Genomic DNA, 19,430 nt, shown 5'->3' with positions numbered 1-19,430 from the left:
TCTTTTTTTCCCCCCCACTAATAATCTCAAGGAACTAGACTTTAAAAAAAAAATATATTACCTGACTTAAAGTATGCAAGGAAATGTATTTTTATAAAGTGCTTCTTAAAGATCTCAGGGATGGTGACATTTGAGTGACCACTGAAGTATGTTTCAAAGCCATTTCAAGACTGGGATGAGCAGAGGATCACAAGTGCTATTTTCGAGAAACTAAATGACAGGAATTGGGATTACAACAATTTGAGCAGTAATTTATTTACTATAGCTTGCAATAAATTAATAATTAAGTTTTGTGAATCTCAACAACTGTAAAGAGTTTGGACACATAAAGGGCTGAAAAATGAGGTGCATTGGAGTGTACCACATGCACAAAGGACACATGATGACAAAGCGTTTGCAGCCCACGGGAAATGTCACACATCACTTTGTCTTCTCTGCCTGGCAAAATCCCAAGCACATCAATCCCAGTGCCTGCCGGCCCCAGGACACATTGGTGCTTTGCTTTCCCTCTTATATCTACTCCTAAGGCCAGCCTGACGTGGTGCTTCCAGATCACAGCACATAACCGGCTGTACTGGTGACGAGGATCCAGCTCCATCGCTGGGAACACCCAGCGTGCCCAGGCGGCCGAGAAGGCAAACGACAGCACCCTGTCAGCAGTGGTGCGGCCGGCAGGGCCAGGGCAGGGACTGTCCCCTGGGCTCGGCGCAGGGGAGGCCACACCTGCAGCGCTGCGTCCAGCTCAGGGCCCCAGGCTACAACAAACAAAGTGAGGGGCTGGAGCGTGTCCAGAGAAGGGCAATGGAACTGAGAAAGTGCTTGGAACACAAGTCCTGTGAGGAGCGGCCAGAGGAGCTAGTGGTGTTTATCCTCAAGGAGAGGGAGGGTCGGGGGAACCTCGTCACTTTCTATATCTCCTGAAAGGAGCTTGTAGCCAGGTCGGGGTCGGCATCTTCCGCCAGGTAACCAGTGACAGGACAAGATGACATAGCCATAAACTGCGCCAGGGAAGGTTAAGGTTGGATATTAGGAGGAATTTCTTCACAGAAAGGGTGACTGAGCATTGGAACGGTGGTGGAGTCACTATCCCTGGAGGCATTTAAGGACAGACTGGACGCGGCACTGAGGAGGCCCTGAGTGCCATGGTGCAGCTGACATGGGGGCGTTCGATCATAGGCCGGACTCGATGATCTCGGAGGATTTTTCCAACCTAACTGATTTTGGGATTAGCCCCGGTACGACTCTAGACTGCACGGCTCCCCTCCCGCCCGAGGGAAGACGCGCCCAGCCCCGGGCCGAGACGCAAACGGGCGGGAGGAGGAGCCGGCGCCGTCCCTGGCTCCGAGGCGCCGCGGGCGGGGGCGCTGAGGGGAGGTGGGGCCGCCGCCTCTCCGCCCGCCCGCCGCCATTTTGGCTGGTTCGCGTCGCTTCCGCCGCTGGAAGTAAACAGAGAGCGAGGCCAGGGAAGGAGCGGAGCAGCGACGCGGGCGGGACGGGACGGACCGGACGGTCGGGCGACGGAGGCGGTGCTGGGGTCGGCTTTGGCGGAGAGAGCTGATGTGGCCGGAGCGGAGGCGCCAGCGCGGCCCGAGCCCCGGTTAATGCGAAGCGCAGCAGGGAGCCGCCAGGTGATGGGGCGGGAAGGGGCGGGCGGCGGCGCAGCGGCACCATCCGCGGGGTCCCAGGCCCCAGGAGCGGGCTCCGAGCAGTGGGGACCGCGGAGCTCGGGGCCTACCGGGCTGTCGGAACCCCCTTCCCCGGGCCGGGGCTGGGCCGGAAGGAGCCGACCCTGAGGGGAGCCTTCCCCGGGAGTAGCGAGAGATCCTTAAATGCTAGTCTGCCGTGTTTGGGGGTCGCTGCCTCGCGGCTTTCCCGTGATAGCGGTAGTCAGTCGTGGAACCCTCGCTGTGTCCAGCAGAACAGGCTCTTTGCGGCAGGGAGGGGTTGGGTTCCTGTGCGGGTCGCCCCCTTTCAGCCCGTGCTCCCCTTCAGCGCATTCCTGGTGTTCTATGAACAGTGGGGGTGAGGCACAGCGAGCTCGGTCGGACAGGCTCTTGGGAAAGCGTTATCAGTCGGGTGCAAACAGCTCTGCACAGTTTGTTTGGTTTGGTTTTGGTTGTGGGTTTTTTTTGTGTTTTTTTTTTTTTTTTTTTTAACTGCCGTTGTGTTCTGGCTGCACCTTACTCGGCAATAAAAACAATGTGAAGCACGTGCTTTGCTCCTCCTCCTCCTCCTGCTCGGTGACTGAACTGTGTGATTAGGGTTGGACATGACTATTGCAAACAAGATAGCGTGGGTTGCGCCCAGGTGCGGAGTTCAGAAACGAGTCCTTATGATAGGTGGAGAAATTTCCTTGGATGATTTTAAGGCACACAGCCGGCTTTTACCCATCTCTCTGCCTCGATACAGTTGGGTATTTTTGTTGGTTTGGTTTTTTGGGGTTTATTTTCCTTACTGGCAAAATCTTAGCTGCTAAAGCAAAGTTGGTTATAGCAGCAGTTTGAAAAACAGTGATAGGTGTGTGTCCTGAGGGTGCCAGAGAGAGTTAAAAGCAAGGTTGATGGTTCATGCATTTCTAAGAAGTGATAAGCAATCATTCCTTGAAAAGTAGGTTTTACTCATACAGTAGTTTGCTAGTCTGGAATTTTGCATCCACATCTTCCTTTTTGGAAAGTTGGCCTTGGATTTCAAGTGGTCAGATCTTTTAATTACTGGATACATAAAGCAAAGTGAATTGAACTTCTAATTGCATTGCCTTTTTCTTATGTTAAATGTCCAGAAAGGTTTAATCTCTTAAGCGGCCTTTTAAAAGTAAATATATTTTCAGATAGCTCTTTAAACTTCTGCAGGCAAATATGCATTCTTTAAATTTCGTATTTTTTATTGTTGGCATGTGAAGAGGTTAAAAGCAGTTACATTTAAAAAAACCTATTCTGATACTATAAGTTCTGAAATGAGAACCCAAAAATTAGATGAACAAATTTGTCAAAAATTAGATGACAAAACAGTCACTCAGTTCTTAAAATAATATTTTTTAGTCTTGAATTTAGGCACTTTTTTCCTTTGGAAAAGAGGTTTGGAAAAAGTTTGGCTAGGAAATATTTTGAATGGTTTCAAAAATCTTGATCTCAATGTCTTTAATTACAAGATCAGTAACAGAAAAAGTTGTCTGAAATGGTGTGTTTTTTTCTACATCCCTTGCTTTAAGTCATGGCATTTAGAACGTGTAACTTCTTATTTTCTTGGAAGAAGAAAACATCAGTATACCTCTAAGTAATGGCTGTGTTGTCTTTTTGTTTTTAAGTTGGCTGTTTCCAAAAATTTGGGACGGTATCCCACAACTTCCATGAGTGAGTTTTGGTCTGTAACCAGCACATATTAACTACTTAGAGCTTATCCCAGTTATCTCAGAAGTGCACCGTGAGAGCTGTCAGTGACCTGGTCCACTCCTATCAACACATCCCAGAGGCTTTTTTTCCAGAAGAAAAATTAATACAGTTTTGTCAGTGGCAGCTCCCTCCTGGTCTTCTCTGAAAGGGAGACAAAAAAGAGGAGAAAAAAAAGCCCAAACCCTACCTTAATGCAGTGGTAAAAGTAGCCTAACTGGAATGTTTATGCAGATTTACTACCTTGCTAGCAAAAGACCAGACAGGATTTCTGTAAAGGAGGACTCAGAGAGCCCAGTCTTAACAGTACCTTCTGTAGCTTTTTTGCAGATGGCTTTGGAAGGACTTGGACATCAAACAGGCAAGCCTGAATTTGGCAAGTTAATAGCTTGCCTGTGGTGAATGCTCCTTATAACCTAGTTGTTTGGAATTTCTGTTTAGCCTAACGCTTAAACTAATGTTGCATTTCAGACTAGCTTATTATAAATATTGTTCTTGCACTATGCTGAGTTATTATCTCTGACAGAAACACGACAGGCTTGCAGTGGATTTGCCAGTTAATTCTTGATTAATTTTAAATTGAATTCCATTTTCACGGTTGCAAAATCCAATTCCTTTATATTTTTGTTAGTTGCAGATGGTTCTGAGTCACTGTTCAGTTTCTTGCTTTTCTTCACTGATGAAGTGGCTCAGCAGCAGAGCTCTGTCTCTGCAGAAAGCTTGTTCCAGCACAGGAATTGTGTTCTGCATAGTCCCATAGACAGGAACTGAATCACGGAAAACGGTTCTCAGGAGCAAGTAGAGATTTTTGCCCAGTACTGTTTTCATCCTCTGCTTGCCTCCAAGTGTGCTGGGAGTAAAAATAGGAGTTGAAAAAAGTCAAGACAAATTTTTTTCGTCAGTCTTTCGTGACCATATGTTCAGGTTTGTCTGCATCATCTTATGAGTGGCTTTAGACCTTAAGTGATAGCTTGCTTCTGTCATGTGAGTAGCTAGGATTAAAGTCTTTAAAAGATAGGTAGGGAGGTGCTGCCTTTGAGAAAGTAATCTGTGATGCATTGGATTATGAACAGTATAATTTTTATGTGACATCTTGTTTTAGGAAGTACTTCCAGACTTAGTTGCAGTACATAGCAGGGAAATGTAACTTTTCAGATCCCCGGAGGGATCTGGGCATATGATAATCCTAGACATGCAATTTTACTTGAATGTTAAACCAGGATGATTTCGCTGTGTATGAAGTCCTTGTTTATCTTCTAGAAATCAGGGAGGCTGGGGGTGCTTTAATGTGTCAGGCTCACCCTGCCCCTGGATTCTCTCAGCTCTTTGGAGACTGGAATTGAGCACATTGTAGTTGAGTATGAGGCAGCAGAGCCCTTTAGGACATGATATGCATCACACTGAGGCTTTTAAAAATAAATTATTAGATGCCAATGATTAGATGTTCACTTGTAAGATGGCATGTACAAAAGAACATATTTGGATTAAAATCCAGTGAGCCCTGGATGTATTTCAGGTATATGTAGTGGTAAGGGTATTTTTCTCTCCAATAATGTAGTATAAGGTAGAAGTTGTTTAAGTGATGTAATTATGGAAAGAGCATATGCTACAACCTTTTTCTGCAGGCTTGCTGAATTTAATACAATTTTGAGGAGTTTTTTCTGGCCCTTCTCTAAATTTTTTTTGTGGGTTGAAACTTCCAGACTGTTACTGAAAATCTTCTGTAATGCCTATTTACTAGTTAGCTGGAAAAATGAAAGCACACCAATGGACTTGATGAAATATATTTTCAAGGATATTTAAAACAGATGCCTATTAAAGCAATGTATTTTAAATAAATAAATTTTAAAAGAAAATATTCTTCGTCTCTGAGAAAAAAATTATTTGGTCTGATACAACATCTGCAATATGCAGTGCTTGCAAGCATGCATGCAGTAATTATTTACTTCCTTGCCTGATTTTTATCTCCACAGTTTCAAGTGTAGTTCCTAATAAATAGGACTGGGCCAAGAATATTTATGTTGGTGTTCAAAAAAATTGTTTAGAAGATTATCCTTCCATTAGTAGAACAGTAGAGTAATAATCAACAACACAGTAAAACAAATTAGGTTCAAAGTGTTCTCAAACACACAAATGAAACACTGAAAGGGGAGTGACTGTTATAAATGGGTTGGCAATGTTAATGATTAAAGAAGTAATAGTAAAGATATCAGTTTAGATGATAATGTTATTTCTGGACTGCCATTTTGGTTTGTTACTTGGGATTTTTTTCCTTTATATATGGCAGAAAAAAAAAACCCTGCCAAGGTGTTGATGCATAAAATACCCTTTTTCAACTCCACACTTTCTATTAATATTGTTCTCAGCTCTTTTACATTTACAAAATAAATAATTTTTTTTTTATTACTTCTGTAGAATGAAACGAGGAAGGAAATCTAATGAGGCCAACAGCAGTTCATCTGAAGATACAACTGAGAAGGAATCCAAGAGACACAAGATTATAGAGAAGAAAACAACAGTTGTGCAGAATCCTGACTGGGCAAACCTTCTCCAAGACATTATCCTGCAGGTGTTCCAGTACTTGCCACTTCTGGATCGTGCTCATGCATCCCAGGTCTGCAGGAGCTGGAACCAGGTGTTTCATATGCCTGATCTCTGGAGGTGCTTTGAGTTTGAGCTGAATCAACCAGCCACGTCAAACCTGAGGACTACACACCCCGAACTAATCAAGCAAATAATAAAGAGGCATTCCAATCACCTGCAGTATGTTAGCTTCAAGGTAGTGTATTTTATAGGCTTTTTTAAAGTGACTTTTATTCTAAAAGGAATAGGGCAGCTCTCAGTGTGGTAGGTGGCCTTGTTTTCAGGCTTAACATATGGAGGAAATGGATTCTCTAAATGGATGTGTAAACATGGAGGTTACCTCCCAATTAATTTGTTTTGGTATATTTTCAGGACCAAAACTTGGAATAACAATATTGAACATACTTTTTCATTCTCTTATTTCTGTTAGATGGGAATTTTTTTGGCTAGTTGTGTGGTTTGTTTGTGGTTTTTTTGTTTGTTTTTGTGGGTCCTTTGTTGGTTCATTGTTTGGGGCTTTTTGTGAGCTTTTTGGTTGGTTTCAGTTTTTTGGATTTTTGAGGTTTTTTTGTAGCAGTTCAGCTGCTTAAAATTGTGCTTCATGAAGCGGACAGAAATAGTTCTGATATGACTGCGTGTGTGGGTTACTGCCGCGGAATTAAGTTCAGTCAGGATGCCTAAGTTGAGCCTTTCTCCATTTCACATCCTGTAGGTACTTGGCTCTAACATTCATGGTTAGAAAACATCTAATGCACAGAGTGGCTTCAGTACTGCTAGGCATCAACTAGCAGTTCTATTATTAAATTGTATGGGATTGTCTGTACTCAGTGCAGCTGCATTTCAGGGGACTGAAAAAGGAGGTGTGGTTTGCATAGGATGGTGCATGTATTCATGTTGTGGAATTATTTTCAGCACATGAAAACTTTTTATGTGGGCTTACATAGCAGTGTGTTTTGGAAGGGTGCTGTGAATCTCCTGGCTGCATATGCATCGGCTGTGTGAGAAATTTGGAAAGGAAATATGTTCTGCAGCAAGTTCAGCATACTTGTTTCTGAGATCAGGCAGTTCTAATGCTGGAATCATCAGCATGTGAGGAGCTGAGTCACCTCTGCCTGATGACATGTATTGCTACTGCTTGCTTGCAATACCAGATACAAACTGTTACCACATGGTTTGCAGGGCTTTTATCAGCATCCAAATAAAGAAAACCTAGGGCTGTAGTGGAGTGCCCTCCCAGTGTTTTAGCTCCTGTCTGTGTTGCTTTATGCCCAAGGAATTTTGGGTGCCCTTTGCTCATAGGGTGATCCATTGTTTCTTTCATGTGTCACTTCAGTTGTCCTCAGTGCTGCAGAATACACAAGGAAGTGGGTGTAACACTCACCAATCCTCTGAAAAGGCTGAAAACAAGAGGGGTGTTTTCTGTAGGCAAAGAAGGATGAGATTGTTGAAAATCAAGGTTTTTCAGCTTGTGTTTGAGCAGAAAATGAATGTTCATTTTACTTAATCTGTTGCTGCCAAGGTAGCATGGCTTACGGTGGAGTTAAATTTGATTCTGTGATCGAGCTTTATACTGTTCTGTAGGTTTGCAAAGCTGTCATGGCTGCTGTACATAAGGGATTATTCAGAAAGCACATCTGAGTGTCAGGGAAGTCCCCTGGAGACACTCTGAGTGATTTGGTTGGGCAGCAAGCTGACTAATGAAGGTTTTGGGATTTGTTTTAGTTTGCTTGGTTTGGTTCAGTTTTTTTAGAGTATCCATTGCATCTGTTGTGGTTTTAACAGTGAAGGGCCAGTCACTTGCGTACGTATGATAATGCACTTAGCTCTCCAGCAGCTCAGTTTTATTAACTGAGCCGCTGTAAAAAGAAGTGGCTTTTGCACATGGTAAAGGATTTATAGAATTCCTGCATTTTGGTAAGGAGGAATGTAAAGAGGAAGTGGAATAGGCTCTAGACCCTCCACTTGCTTGTTATTTCATGTGGAATGAGTATCTTGGACCACACTGTTTAGTTAACCCCTCACCATGCTCTATTTTACCAGAGTGTTTAGAAAAGTATTAAATTTATAGCAAATAGTCTCGGATTTTTGATTCATACTTTTTTTGGGGAATAAAGAATAACATTGATGGATTCACAATGAGAGTTTTTTTTTACATCACATTTCAGAAGGTAAAGTGTGGAAAAAAAGTTAAAGAGTGTATTTGCAGTGCATTCTGAACACGAAATTCATTTTGTTTTAAGGTGGACAGTAGCAAGGAATCTGCAGAAGCAGCTTGTGATATTTTATCACAACTTGTGAATTGCTCTCTGAAAACACTTGGGCTAATTTCAACTGCCCGGCCAAGCTTCATGGATTTACCAAAGGTATTTTATTATATATATTTTCTATTGCAAAGTATTGCAGTGTTTCATACAGTACTTCTGTAACTTTATGAAAAGTTCTATTGTAGGAATATGAATATTGGATAAAGAAAGGTTTATTAGTGGTCTGGCCTGTAATAAAGGGAGGAGCTGATATGTACAGTGATGGATATATGAAGTTCCATTCAGACTCTGAATCATATGAGAGTGTAGGCCTGACCTTGTTCTTTCAAGTCCTCCTGTCTGTTGACCTCAATGTAGTGCTGAGCAGCGTGGTGCAGGTTAAGAGGCTAGACAGTTCAGGTCTGTGTATTTGTGTTGTGGGGTTTGTTTAGGAGACAATTACAGTCAAATGAGTGGTAGAGTTTTATCCATGTGGACTTGCCGTAGGGCTTACACAATCTCTTCAGAAAGAAATAGGATCATGATTTGCAGGGCTTCACATTAGGCAGTCAAGCATTAACATCCTTTGTGAAGTGCACAGTATTTCTGAAATTTTCAGTCAAGATTTTTGCCTTGCATATTTACCAAAAATCAGATCTTGTTAGAAAGCATTTAATCTGGATGACAGATCTCTTACATGTGCTTCTAGAGAAGCATTCCTGCTAGTGAGGTGGAAGTGTACTATTGCTAAGGAGCGGGGGAGTGGTTGTGACGGGCCAGATACAAGTAGACCATTAGCTAGAGCTCAGTGATGACATGGCTGGTGATGGCAGTAAGGACAAAGGAAAACTAGAGACAGCCTTGGGAAAGGAAGTAGGCTGCAGGTGAGGTTAGCTACAGAAGAGTTATCAGTTATTATCCTTGCAGTGGTCACTGCCACATCATGTAGCTCTCTTGAATACGTATTTTTAATTCATAATTTTCAAAGAGGCTTTTCAGATATTTAACTAGTTTTGCTCTGATTTTTTTTCCTTTTCTGATGTTTTTTGAGGTGTGATGATAAGAAAACCTGAATATAGTGAAAACAATCCACAGTGTGTTAAAAAAATACTTTGTCCTTTCAGCTCTATCTTACTGTTTTCTTTATTAATATGAATGCTGCTTTAGATCTATTAGTTTTCACTGGAGGGATATATTAGAGTCGTGTCCAGCTTGCTGAGTAATTACTTGTAATTGTTCGTGCTATGTTCTTATTTAGCTTCAAGGCTTAAAAGCACAGGCTTCCTTTTTTGTTCTCAATAAGTTCACATTTGGCTTTAAAAAAAAAAAATTCAAAATAGCCAAAATTAGCTCTAAGGATAATTTGCCTTTTGGTGCTTACAACTTCAATAGTTTTGTCACTTGCATAAGGAACAACTAGTGAAACTAAAGGATTTAATTTGGCCGTGACTTGTGGGAAGCTGTTAGTGACTGGTCCATTAGATGAAAAGCAGACAAAGATGAATTAACTTGGAAAATGGTTAATACTTTGCTGTGGTTTGGGATTTTTTTGGGGTGGTGGTGGCGGCTTTTATTTTTATCAAGCCTGCATAGGAAGTCTGAACTGCTTGGCATAATCTTCATCAGTGCTCTCTTGTTGTCAAGTGACCTAACAAGTGGCAAATATTTCTAACTCATATTTAGAGTTGTGTTGCCTGTCTTTTCACTAAGTACATTCTAGACGAGTAGAATCTTTTAAAGAATCATACTGCAGACTACAGATGTGGCAATAATGAAAAGACCAGCTTTTACATCTTGGGATATTGCCTGTTTCCTGTTAGCTCTTCAAACTAGAAGGCTCAAGTTACCTTTTTAATAAGTGTGGTTAACTTCCTTTGCCCTTCTATTTAACAGCCTTCCTTTTCTAAATACAGAGAATAAAAACACAGTACTAACATTTTCATAATACAGAGTTGAAATAATATTAAAGCATCTTTTCTTCTGTACATAACACATATAAGCATACTGTCAGGGTAGTTGGAGTGGTCCCTAAAGCCAAAGTGCATAAAGATTCTGAGTTGAACTTCCTGTTTCCATTTGCATGAACTGACTCTGAAAGTTTGTGTAAACGTGAAAGCAGTAAGTCCTAAATCTAATTGTGTGGCGGTTTTATCAAAAATCACAAATATATCACCTAAGAACAAACAAATATTGTTGCCAGGCCTTTTCTCATATAACTGTATTCAGGATATGTGCCTGTGGCTCAGATTGAAATAGGCTTGAAATCCAAGCAGCACCTCAGTTTTTTAAAGATACTTAATGTAGTGCGTGAAAAAAATACTTTTTAGTCTTCTGTTTGGTCAGTCTGATAAGAAATCATGAAGATGAACTACTCACTTCATACCGCCAGTGGATTTTACAATCACTGCTCTATCTGCTCCTTACCCTGTGTTTCTCAAGTTTGGGTTCCCAGGGCTCTGTCTTTAATGATAAGTTTCAGTGGTTATACAAAAATGCTGAGCACTTTTTTTACCTTATTTATGCTTCTTATTTAGTAATTAATAGATTTCCTGCTCCGTGGCTCTGTTTGGACCACTCCAGTAAGCTTTCCAAGAAATCTGTCCAAACCTTTAATACTCCTGTGTGGGTGGTAGGCAGGCAGTACAGTCATTTTGCTTTGGATACAAACTCTCCTGACTAAGTTTACATCTCACCAATGCAGCACAACTTGCCATGAGGGAATTCCTCTTCTAGAAGATGCTTCTTTTAGAGTGTGACTTTTCTCATTTGTCCAAGGACATAAAAAACCAAAAATCCTCAAAATGAGGGCCTTAAGGCTTTCCCTTTGCTTGTGATTTTTCTGTAGATTTAAATTTGTGCAGTGGCTTGCCCAGGGTCAGGTTCATGATTAACATCTAATGCTATGCGTTCTGATTTGCCCAATTAACAAACAGATAGCAAAAAATTATTACACTTCCTCTACTAAAAATGTCAGTTTTAGTATCATTTTTTAATTGTTCAGTATCAAAAGAATGGTCTTTCAACAAATGCTGTCAAGAAGTAACAACTAGGACTGCTGTGCACAGTGTGAAACCATTGAGATTTTTACTTCACATACGACTCTTTCATTTAAACTTCCTTTTTTTTTTTCAGTCTCACTTTATTTCTGCACTGACAGTGGTGTTTGTGAACTCCAAATCCCTCTCTTCACTTAAGATTGATGACACACCCGTAGATGATCCATCTCTCAAGGTTCTGGTGGCTAACAACAGCGACACGCTCAAACTGTTGAAAATGAGCAGCTGTCCTCATGTTTCTCCAGCTGGTAAGCTACTGTGGTTTTGGGGTTAGCCTCCTTGGGATTTTTTGGTTGGTTGGGATTTTTTAATGCGTTCATTAAATTCTGTCTGAAACCAGTACACCTCTGAAAACAGAGGGGTGGGGTAAGAGGGAAGATAAGTATGCTATTATCAGCAACTGTCCCTGAATAAAGTACTTTCAGCTAGTGGTTAATCCATCTATCCAACCACTTCACAGTGACTGCTGGGCTAATGATAAAATACTGCATGTCTGTTGTGGGCAAATAGTTAACCTCATGTGGTATTAAATGAGAACATATCAAATTGATTGTGCTCTATTTGTGCAATGACAAAGTATTCCAATATAATTAGGCTTTTTTGGAACACAAGTTTCTTTTCCATACTTTGTGTGGATTTTGGCTGTTGCCATGCCATGGATTAGGTAGATGCTTGTTTAGTAATTCTGAAAGAAAGTCATTGCTGGAGAAAAACTTCAGACAGCATCAAAAAGGGGAGATGAGACTGAGCTGTGCAAAACTTCTACAGTCACCAAATGTACTTCTCTAACACTCTTAAGTGTGTCTGTAACAAGAATGAACCCGGCTCATACATGAACAAAATCATTCAAGATTGTTGAAGTTCACAGAATTAACATTTCTGGTAGACTTACACAACACTCAGCAAGTTTAAGACTTATTTACAGACCATCAGCTTAACACAGTTTTCCACTGAGAAAGGGAAGAGGAATTGTAAATGAAATGGTGTCAACTTAGTATGATTCCTCTTCTGAGGATGAGTGGAAACTATAGAAACGCTAACACCATGACTTTCTCCATGCAAATACATTGAAGCTGTAAATGTTAGATTGATTATCTGTCAAATTCACCAGCAGGATTCCTACAAGGGGAAAGGGGAAAGCAGTACTGTTGCAGGGGGCGTGTTATTGTAGTGATAACAAACAAAACAAACTTGATACCTTTTGTAAGTGTAGCTCTCAGACAGAGCCTTGTGTTTGGCTTTGTATAAACAAGTCCTGAAAATGCAGGACTGGTGTTTTGCAGCAGCCTGGTCCAGCAGAGTATTCACAGAATTAACTGCAGTATTGCCTCCTCCAAAGCTGTCTGGTCATAGATGGGGTTTGTTTAAATTTGCTTGAGGGACTGGCTTTTCCAGCCTAAAATTGTTTTTTGAGAATCCTTGTGTCTGGGAACTGCAAGAGCCATAACAGTTGTGTCTGTTGAGAGGAAAAGGCTTCAACAGTAATTTGTAGTTAGGCAGAGACAGTAATTTCCTTGGACTTGGATCGAAGAGTAACCTGTCAGCTCTAGCAGACTTTGCTGGTTTGTGGATAGTCCTTGCTAGAAGGCTTCATTGGAACATCATACACTTGATAATTTGGGAGGAGACATGGGTGTGTTCTGATGGATGTATCTTGCATGGTTGTAAATTGAAGGAACAGTGGGTAAGAAATGGTCATGCCTGTTAAAGGAGCACAAGTACTATTGTCCTTCATGGAGGATGAATAGATGCATTAGTAGCAAAACCAGGGAGTGCTGAGCAAACAGTAGGAGAGTTTAATTGCCTGATTCAGATATGGGTGTGCCTTGAGATGGAGAAAAAAGTGGATGCACTGGGTTTGCATGGCACTTCTTTTTGTGGGGCAGGGAGGGGGCTACAGGAGTGGTTTCTGTGAAAACTGCTAGAAGCTTCCCCATGTCCAACAGAGCCAAGGCCAAGCCCGTCAGTGACAATGGTAGTGCCTCTAGGATAACCTGTTTAAGAAGGGGGAAAAGGTACTGCAGGAGAGCAACTGCAGCTGGAGACAGGAGTGAGAATACATGAGGGAAACAACTTTGCAGACACCAAGTTCAGTGAAGAAGGAGGGGCAGGAGCTGATCCAGGTGCCAGAACTGAAATTCCCCTGCAGCCCATGGTGCAAACCATGGTGAGGCAGCTGTGCCCCTGCAGCCCATGGAGGGCCACGGTGGAGCAGAGGTCCACCTGCAGCCTTTGGAACAGGTGGATGCCAGAAGGAGGCTGTGACCCTGTGGGAAGCCCATGCTGGAAGAGTCTCTCAGAAGCACGTGTTGAGAGGAGCTCATGCTGGAGCAGGTTTGATGGCAGGACTTGACCCTGTGTGGAACACTGGAGTCTGTTCCTGAAGGACTGCATGCTATGGAAAAGACCCACACTGGAGCAGTTTTGAAGAACTGCAGTCTGAGAAGGACTCCCACTGGAGAAGTTCATGGGGGACTGCTCCCATGTGAGGGACTCCATGCTAGAGCTGGGAAAGAGAGTGGGGAGTGGTCTCCCCCCTGAGGAGGAAGGAGTGGCAGAGACAATGTCTGAAGAACCGACTACAGCCCCCATTCCCTGTACCCCTGTGCTGCTGGGAGGGAGGGAGGTAGAGAAAATCATGAGGAAGTTAAGCCTGGAAAGAACAAAGGAGTGAGAGGAAGGTGTGTTAAGATTCAGTTTTATTTCTCACTACCTTACTCTGATTCAATTGATGATATCTTGATTTCCCCAAGTTGAGTCTGTCTTACCCATGATGGTAATTGGTGAGTGATCTCTCCCTGTCACCCTTATCTTCACTCTTGAGTTTTTAGCTGTATTCTCTCTCCCCTGCCCAGCTGGGGAGGGAAGTGATTGCACAGCTTTTGTGGGCACCTGGTGTCCAGGGAGGGACATCCTGCCAAGTGGAACAAAGAAAGAAGCTGGTATGTGGATAGTTGGCTTCAGGAGCGGGCAGGCTGCAAAAACGAAACTCCTGAAGGAAAATGTGACCTGGATTTTTTTTGTAATGGGGGTATTATAATTAGCAGGCTGCTATAAATGTAAAAAAACTTTATGGAAACAAAAGGGCTATGATTTGCAAAACTAATTACTTATAGATGCAATTAAACTGTCTTCAGATTGGAGGAGGGGGGAATGTTCATTACTAGGTCAGTTCTCAAGAAATTTTTTAGTGAAGGACAGAAAAGAATAATGAAAGTAGAGCAAGAGAGACTCCACTACTGCAGGGATAAAGGAAAAAGATTGGTATAAAACAGTGAATTGCTCTAAGTTACTGTACAAAGATAAAGAGGCACGTTTGAGTTTGGGTTGGAGAAACAAAGGCAGTGATGTATTTCTCATCTTTGTGAGGTTATCTGAAGTTACTTCTGTTTGTTGTTCCCGCTCTGAAATACTAACTGTTGGAACAGAGGGAATGGAAAGTGTTCTGTAAAGGTGATATTTGTGCTGTGGCATCGGGTAGGAGGGCTGCTTCTCTTGGGGTGGGAGTTGGAAAGCAGAGCAGTTGTCAGGTGTGCCTTCATCAGGGATATCATGAGTCAGGAATTTTTTTAATGCAACTCTGCAGTAAGATCAGAGAGCAGAGCTGTTTACCTCTCAGTGACACAGAGGTGTAGGCAGTGCCCAGGGGTGTTCTGTGAAGTACATGGGCTCCAGGCAGGCACTCTAGTTGCTGTCTTCACTGTATACATTGTCAGCTCTTTATATAGGATGCATAATTACATTGACAGACCGTGCATATCCAGTTCTAGACCCATAAAAATCACAGTAAGTTGTACCCCAGCTCTTCTCCTTTTGCATTGCACTGGTCCATAGTGTACCCCTAAAGTTAACAATGTATATGGATCTTGAAACTGCCTAAAATATTTTATATCTCAACAGACCTAGGTATTCTGAAGCAGCGTGTCTGAGTTTCCTTAGAGAGTGATCAGAGTGACCTTTCTGATTCATGCAATGCTTTTGCAGTGATTTTTTAAAGAAAGTGCTTCTATGCTCAGTATAGGCTTCTCTTAAATTTAATAGCTGCACTTTAAAATAACTGCTGTTTTCTGAATTTCTTCCTGTTGCTTCAGAACTACAGTGTATTGAGCTCAGGTTTTTCAGTTCCATGTTAAATGCTATGTTCTCATCCCTTCTCTTAATGGAAAGGCTGTATCCTACATTTCTTGCAGTTTTCTGGGTCACATGAAATGCAGAGGACTGAATGCTGTTCTTAGTGCTTTTTATTTTTTTCAGTACTGTTACCAGCATAATACCATCGCTTGTATCTACAAATAGTGTGAGTGGAAACCTTAGACTGACCCGGATTCTCTTTTTAATATTTTTGTCTTCTATGAGCTGCAGATTGTATTGAATCACTAATCTGAAAATTGCTGGTTTAGAAATTACTGCTCTTAATTTCTACTGTTTTGCCTCTTTTTTGCTGTAGCTATTCCAAATTTAAGCATTTATACTTTCCTAGAAAAAACAAATACTGACAGCAGCAGCCTCTCTATTGAATTAAAATCTAACATTCATTTTACTTTTGCTTTACATTTGCTTTCTTCAGATGACAAATTTCATTCACAGTTGCTTTGTCAGCCACAGAGCACTCAGCAGTTCTTCCAGAGCTGGCTAAGGAAGTACTTTTATCATGAGTAAGCACCTTTTACAAAAATGAGGTTGAGTATATGTGGTCTTACAACAGAACAGTCAGAATATGCTATTTATGTATTTGTCACTTCTGTTTATGTGTTTGTTCACTTCTTTATGATTCCCAGCAAAACAGAGATGTAGTCACATTGTGTGTGTCTGTCTCACATCTAGGTACAAAGAAGTCACAGGATCTTGCTTGTGAAAAACATTAATGTTCTGGTTGTTCAGTTTGATTTGGTCTTGGTTGCACGTTTGAAATAGGTGCCCATAGCACCCCTACTGCCACACATAAACAATTCCCTCGTTTTATGTTCAGTCATCAGCGCCTTATCTGTGTAACCCCTTGCATCGTGTTGTCTTCTCACAGGTATCCTTTGTGTGGCTGACCAGTGCCATGGCTTGCGTGAGCTGGCGCTGAACTACCACCTGCTGAGCGATGAGCTGCTGCTCGCTCTGTCTTCGGAGAAACACGTCAGGTTAGAACACTTGCGCATCGACGTGGTCAGTGAGAATCCCGGACAGACTCAATTCCACACGATTCAGAAGAGCAGCTGGGACGCTTTCATCAAGCATTCTCCTAAAGTAAATTTAGTCATGTACTTTTTCTTGTATGAGGAGGAGTTTGACCCGTTCTTTCGTTACGAGATCCCCGTCACTCACCTGTACTTCGGACGGTCGGTCAGCAAGGACGTGCTCGGCCGCGTTGGGATGACGTGCCCGCGCTTGGTTGAACTGGTGGTGTGTGCCAATGGATTGCGGCCGCTGGACGAGGAGCTGATCTGCATCGCCGAGCGGTGCAAGTACCTGTCGGCCGTGGGCCTCGGAGAATGTGAAGTCTCTTGCAGTGCCTTTGTGGAGTTCGTGAAGATGTGTGGCGGTCGCCTCTCTCAGCTCTCTATTATGGAGGAAGTTTTGATTCCTGATCAGAAATACAGCTTAGAGCAGATTCATTGGGAGGTCTCAAAGCATCTTGGTAGAGTCTGGTTCCCAGACATGATGCCCACTTGGTAAAGTCCTTAAAAGACTCCAGGGCGAATGGAGTAGCACCTTAAACCCAAGCTTACCATATTGAAATTTCCTGTATAAGCTTATTTAATAATATAGGTTTTGCTGCAAGTTAATTAATGGTTTGATTAGAAAATTATTTTTTCTTTCAAAAATTGCTTTGGAACTTGAGAACCAAAAGAGTTCACAGCTCCAGAACTTGTTTTCATCCAAACAAAATTCAGTTTTCTGTTTTATAGTCCTTGTCATTAAAGGTGACTTTAGATATTTTTGGAAATAAAAATTATTTAAAATATTGAAATGCACTTGCAAAATATCAGTTTTAATATGGTGTTTTTCTTTGATTTAGATTAGTAGTATTGGACACAATCATATTTGATCTTAAAAAGTCAAGCGAAACCCCACCAAAATTGCATGTTTTGTTGCAGACTGTAGCATTTCTAAATCCAGTCACCTCGATGACAAGATGACGATTATGAGGAGTGTTTAGTGGCCTGTGAAATACACACGTTCTGTTAAGTCATAAAGGCGAGAGCAATACACAATAATAAATTTAGACAACTAAAGTAGTAAGTTTACCGCCTTATTCAACCTATTATTATATCCATCTAAAATGTATTTAGAGCGCTAACAACCAGTAGTGTGAGCTACCAAAAGCAGTGTGGGGTTTTTTCCATGCTCTATGCATTTTAATGTAGTTTGCTTATGGGGCCTCGGATCTGCGTCTAAACCTGTTTTAAGGTATTTTATGTCTAGCTCAGGAAGCGAAAGCATTCTGGGGAAAAATGTAGATACATTGTATTTAAAACCACACTGGAGTTAATGAGCTTTTCTTGCACATTACCCGGTTTGGCAGCATACGGTGAGATGGAATAATGTATGGTTTGTGAAATGAACCCAGCAATGTTATTCTGATGATGTGGGTGTGAGCAGTGTGAGGTGAGAAAGGTAAAATTTGAATGTTGACCAAGAACCTTTTCACAAAACCTTAGACTTTTTGGCTGCTTTCAGTTTGACAGAAATGACATTGGAACAGTTGCTTAAGCTGTATAAACTAACTGTATACTGTAAATCTGTTTCAGAAATGTTTATGTATAAAGTGGATGTTTAATAGATGATAATTTTTGTATACCTATAATTCAGCTAGTTCTGTCATTTCATAATATTTAACAATTCAAAAGGAATAGATTTGGTGAAGTAGAGCAGTAGGCAAAAATTTGTTTCGAACATTTGATAAATCAGTTTTATTAAAGAAAGTTTTTAGTTTGTAAGTGGTGTAGGCAAGACACTGCCTGTGATCTGGATGTGGCTTGTGACTTAATTTCTTACTGCCAACAGTTATTTTCTCTTTGAGGTTGCTGATGGTAACACTGAAGTGTTGCCCGGACAGCTGCATGTTTGAGAGATGTGGTCAGCCCTCAGCAAGGCAGAGCTGCCCCCGCTGGCTGGGTTGAGCTTAGCTGGTGGCTGCTGCTCACTTGAGCTCTACAGCTCCTTCTGGTAGTAAGTAGATTTCCTTCATCTCTGATTTCAGTCATGTTTATCCGAATGTATAATTTAGGGAAATACACTTATGAGTGTATTTAAGTTCATAACTATATTTTGAGCAAACAATGCTCAGCGGACTGGACATCTTTATAGGGGAGTTGTATGTTTCTGTAGAGCTTTGATTTTAAAAATTGCATTTTATGAAATACGCGGGTTTTGTATTAGAATTTGTTAAATTAATGTAATACTATAATTTGCTTTTATTTGTACAAAAGGTGTCAATGTATTTAGTCCGTAAAAGTAAAAAGGCTCTGTGTCTTTTATAACCTGACTCTCAGAACTGCCTGTATGAGGAAGGTGGAGTATCACTTGTAGTCTGGGGAATAGGATTTAGTTTTCACAGTTCATGTGAAATAATACCATTAGTAATGGAGCCAAAAGGTCTTTGGACCTTGACTGCAGGTGTCCTGATGCTGCAAGGTAAGTCACCAACATGTTGGTAGTGGGAATAACTGAAAGGTGAGGCACACAACCTCAGTACCAGATCCCACTCCTGGAAGTCACACCTTGGAAATCCAGCGTTCTGCTGCTCACAGAGTGGCCTCTGTCAGACCCCTGTGTGAGGAACATATTAGGAGCTGAAGGCGGCAGGGTTGGCTGTAGCAGAACTGCTTCCCCAGCAAGGTAACTGGCTGGCTTTGAGAAGCCTGTGTTGTTGCATTGACTTCAAAAAGTCCTTCCTGAATGCAACACCACATTATAGTGGTTATTAAGATGTTCAGCACAGGAAAACTGCTTAAAAGCAGTTGTCTCCCTCTTCCGTGGGAGGTCAGCAGTTTTTATACATCCTTCGTTCAAATAACTCAGCTATGACATAAACTTGCCAGGCAAGCCTACAGTGCTTTTTGAGCAAATTCTGTATATCTTCTTTTGCCTTCTAGATGTTGAAACAATTCAAATAGATAAAAATCATGGCACAAGTAGTAATGAGTATCACAGACTCACAAAGTTCACTA

General features: G+C 41.7%; 1 protein-coding gene across 2 annotated transcripts; it reads left to right on the top strand.

Annotated features, from left to right (window-relative positions):
- The first annotated feature begins 1,417 nt into the window (after positions 1–1,417).
- On the top strand, positions 1,418–18,721 carry FBXL3 (F-box and leucine rich repeat protein 3). Of its 2 annotated transcripts, XM_059839163.1 has the most exons (5): positions 1,421–1,628; positions 5,802–6,165; positions 8,210–8,332; positions 11,345–11,516; positions 16,289–18,721. In XM_059839163.1, the coding sequence occupies exons 2-5, from the start codon at positions 5,803–5,805 to the stop codon at positions 16,930–16,932; spliced, it is 1,302 nt and encodes a 433-aa protein (XP_059695146.1). In that variant the 5' UTR covers positions 1,421–1,628; position 5,802; the 3' UTR covers positions 16,933–18,721. The 2 variants fall into 2 exon arrangements, with proteins under 2 accessions (XP_059695147.1, XP_059695146.1); XM_059839164.1 differs by lacking the exon at positions 8,210–8,332 and having other exon boundaries at positions 1,418–1,628.
- Positions 18,722–19,430: the final 709 nt, after the last annotated feature.

The sequence above is a fragment of the Haemorhous mexicanus genome, chromosome 2 (assembly GCF_027477595.1).
Source record: "Haemorhous mexicanus isolate bHaeMex1 chromosome 2, bHaeMex1.pri, whole genome shotgun sequence".
Lineage (NCBI taxonomy): Eukaryota > Metazoa > Chordata > Aves > Passeriformes > Fringillidae > Haemorhous > Haemorhous mexicanus.
Note: the sequence above shows the minus strand (reverse complement) of the source record. Positions and strands in the feature narration are given on the sequence as shown.

What these genes read in the sequence shown, in the direction of transcription:
- FBXL3 (XM_059839163.1), top strand. Translation starts at nt 5,803, where the DNA reads ATGAAACGAGGAAGGAAATCTAATGAGGCCAACAGCAGTTCATCTGAA. An exon ending in TGCAGTATGTTAGCTTCAAG is followed by an intron (nt 6,166 to 8,209) that starts GTAGTGTATTTT and finishes TTTTGTTTTAAG; the next exon opens with GTGGACAGTAGCAAGGAATC. An exon ending in TCCTCATGTTTCTCCAGCTG is followed by an intron (nt 11,517 to 16,288) that starts GTAAGCTACTGT and finishes GTCTTCTCACAG; the next exon opens with GTATCCTTTGTGTGGCTGAC.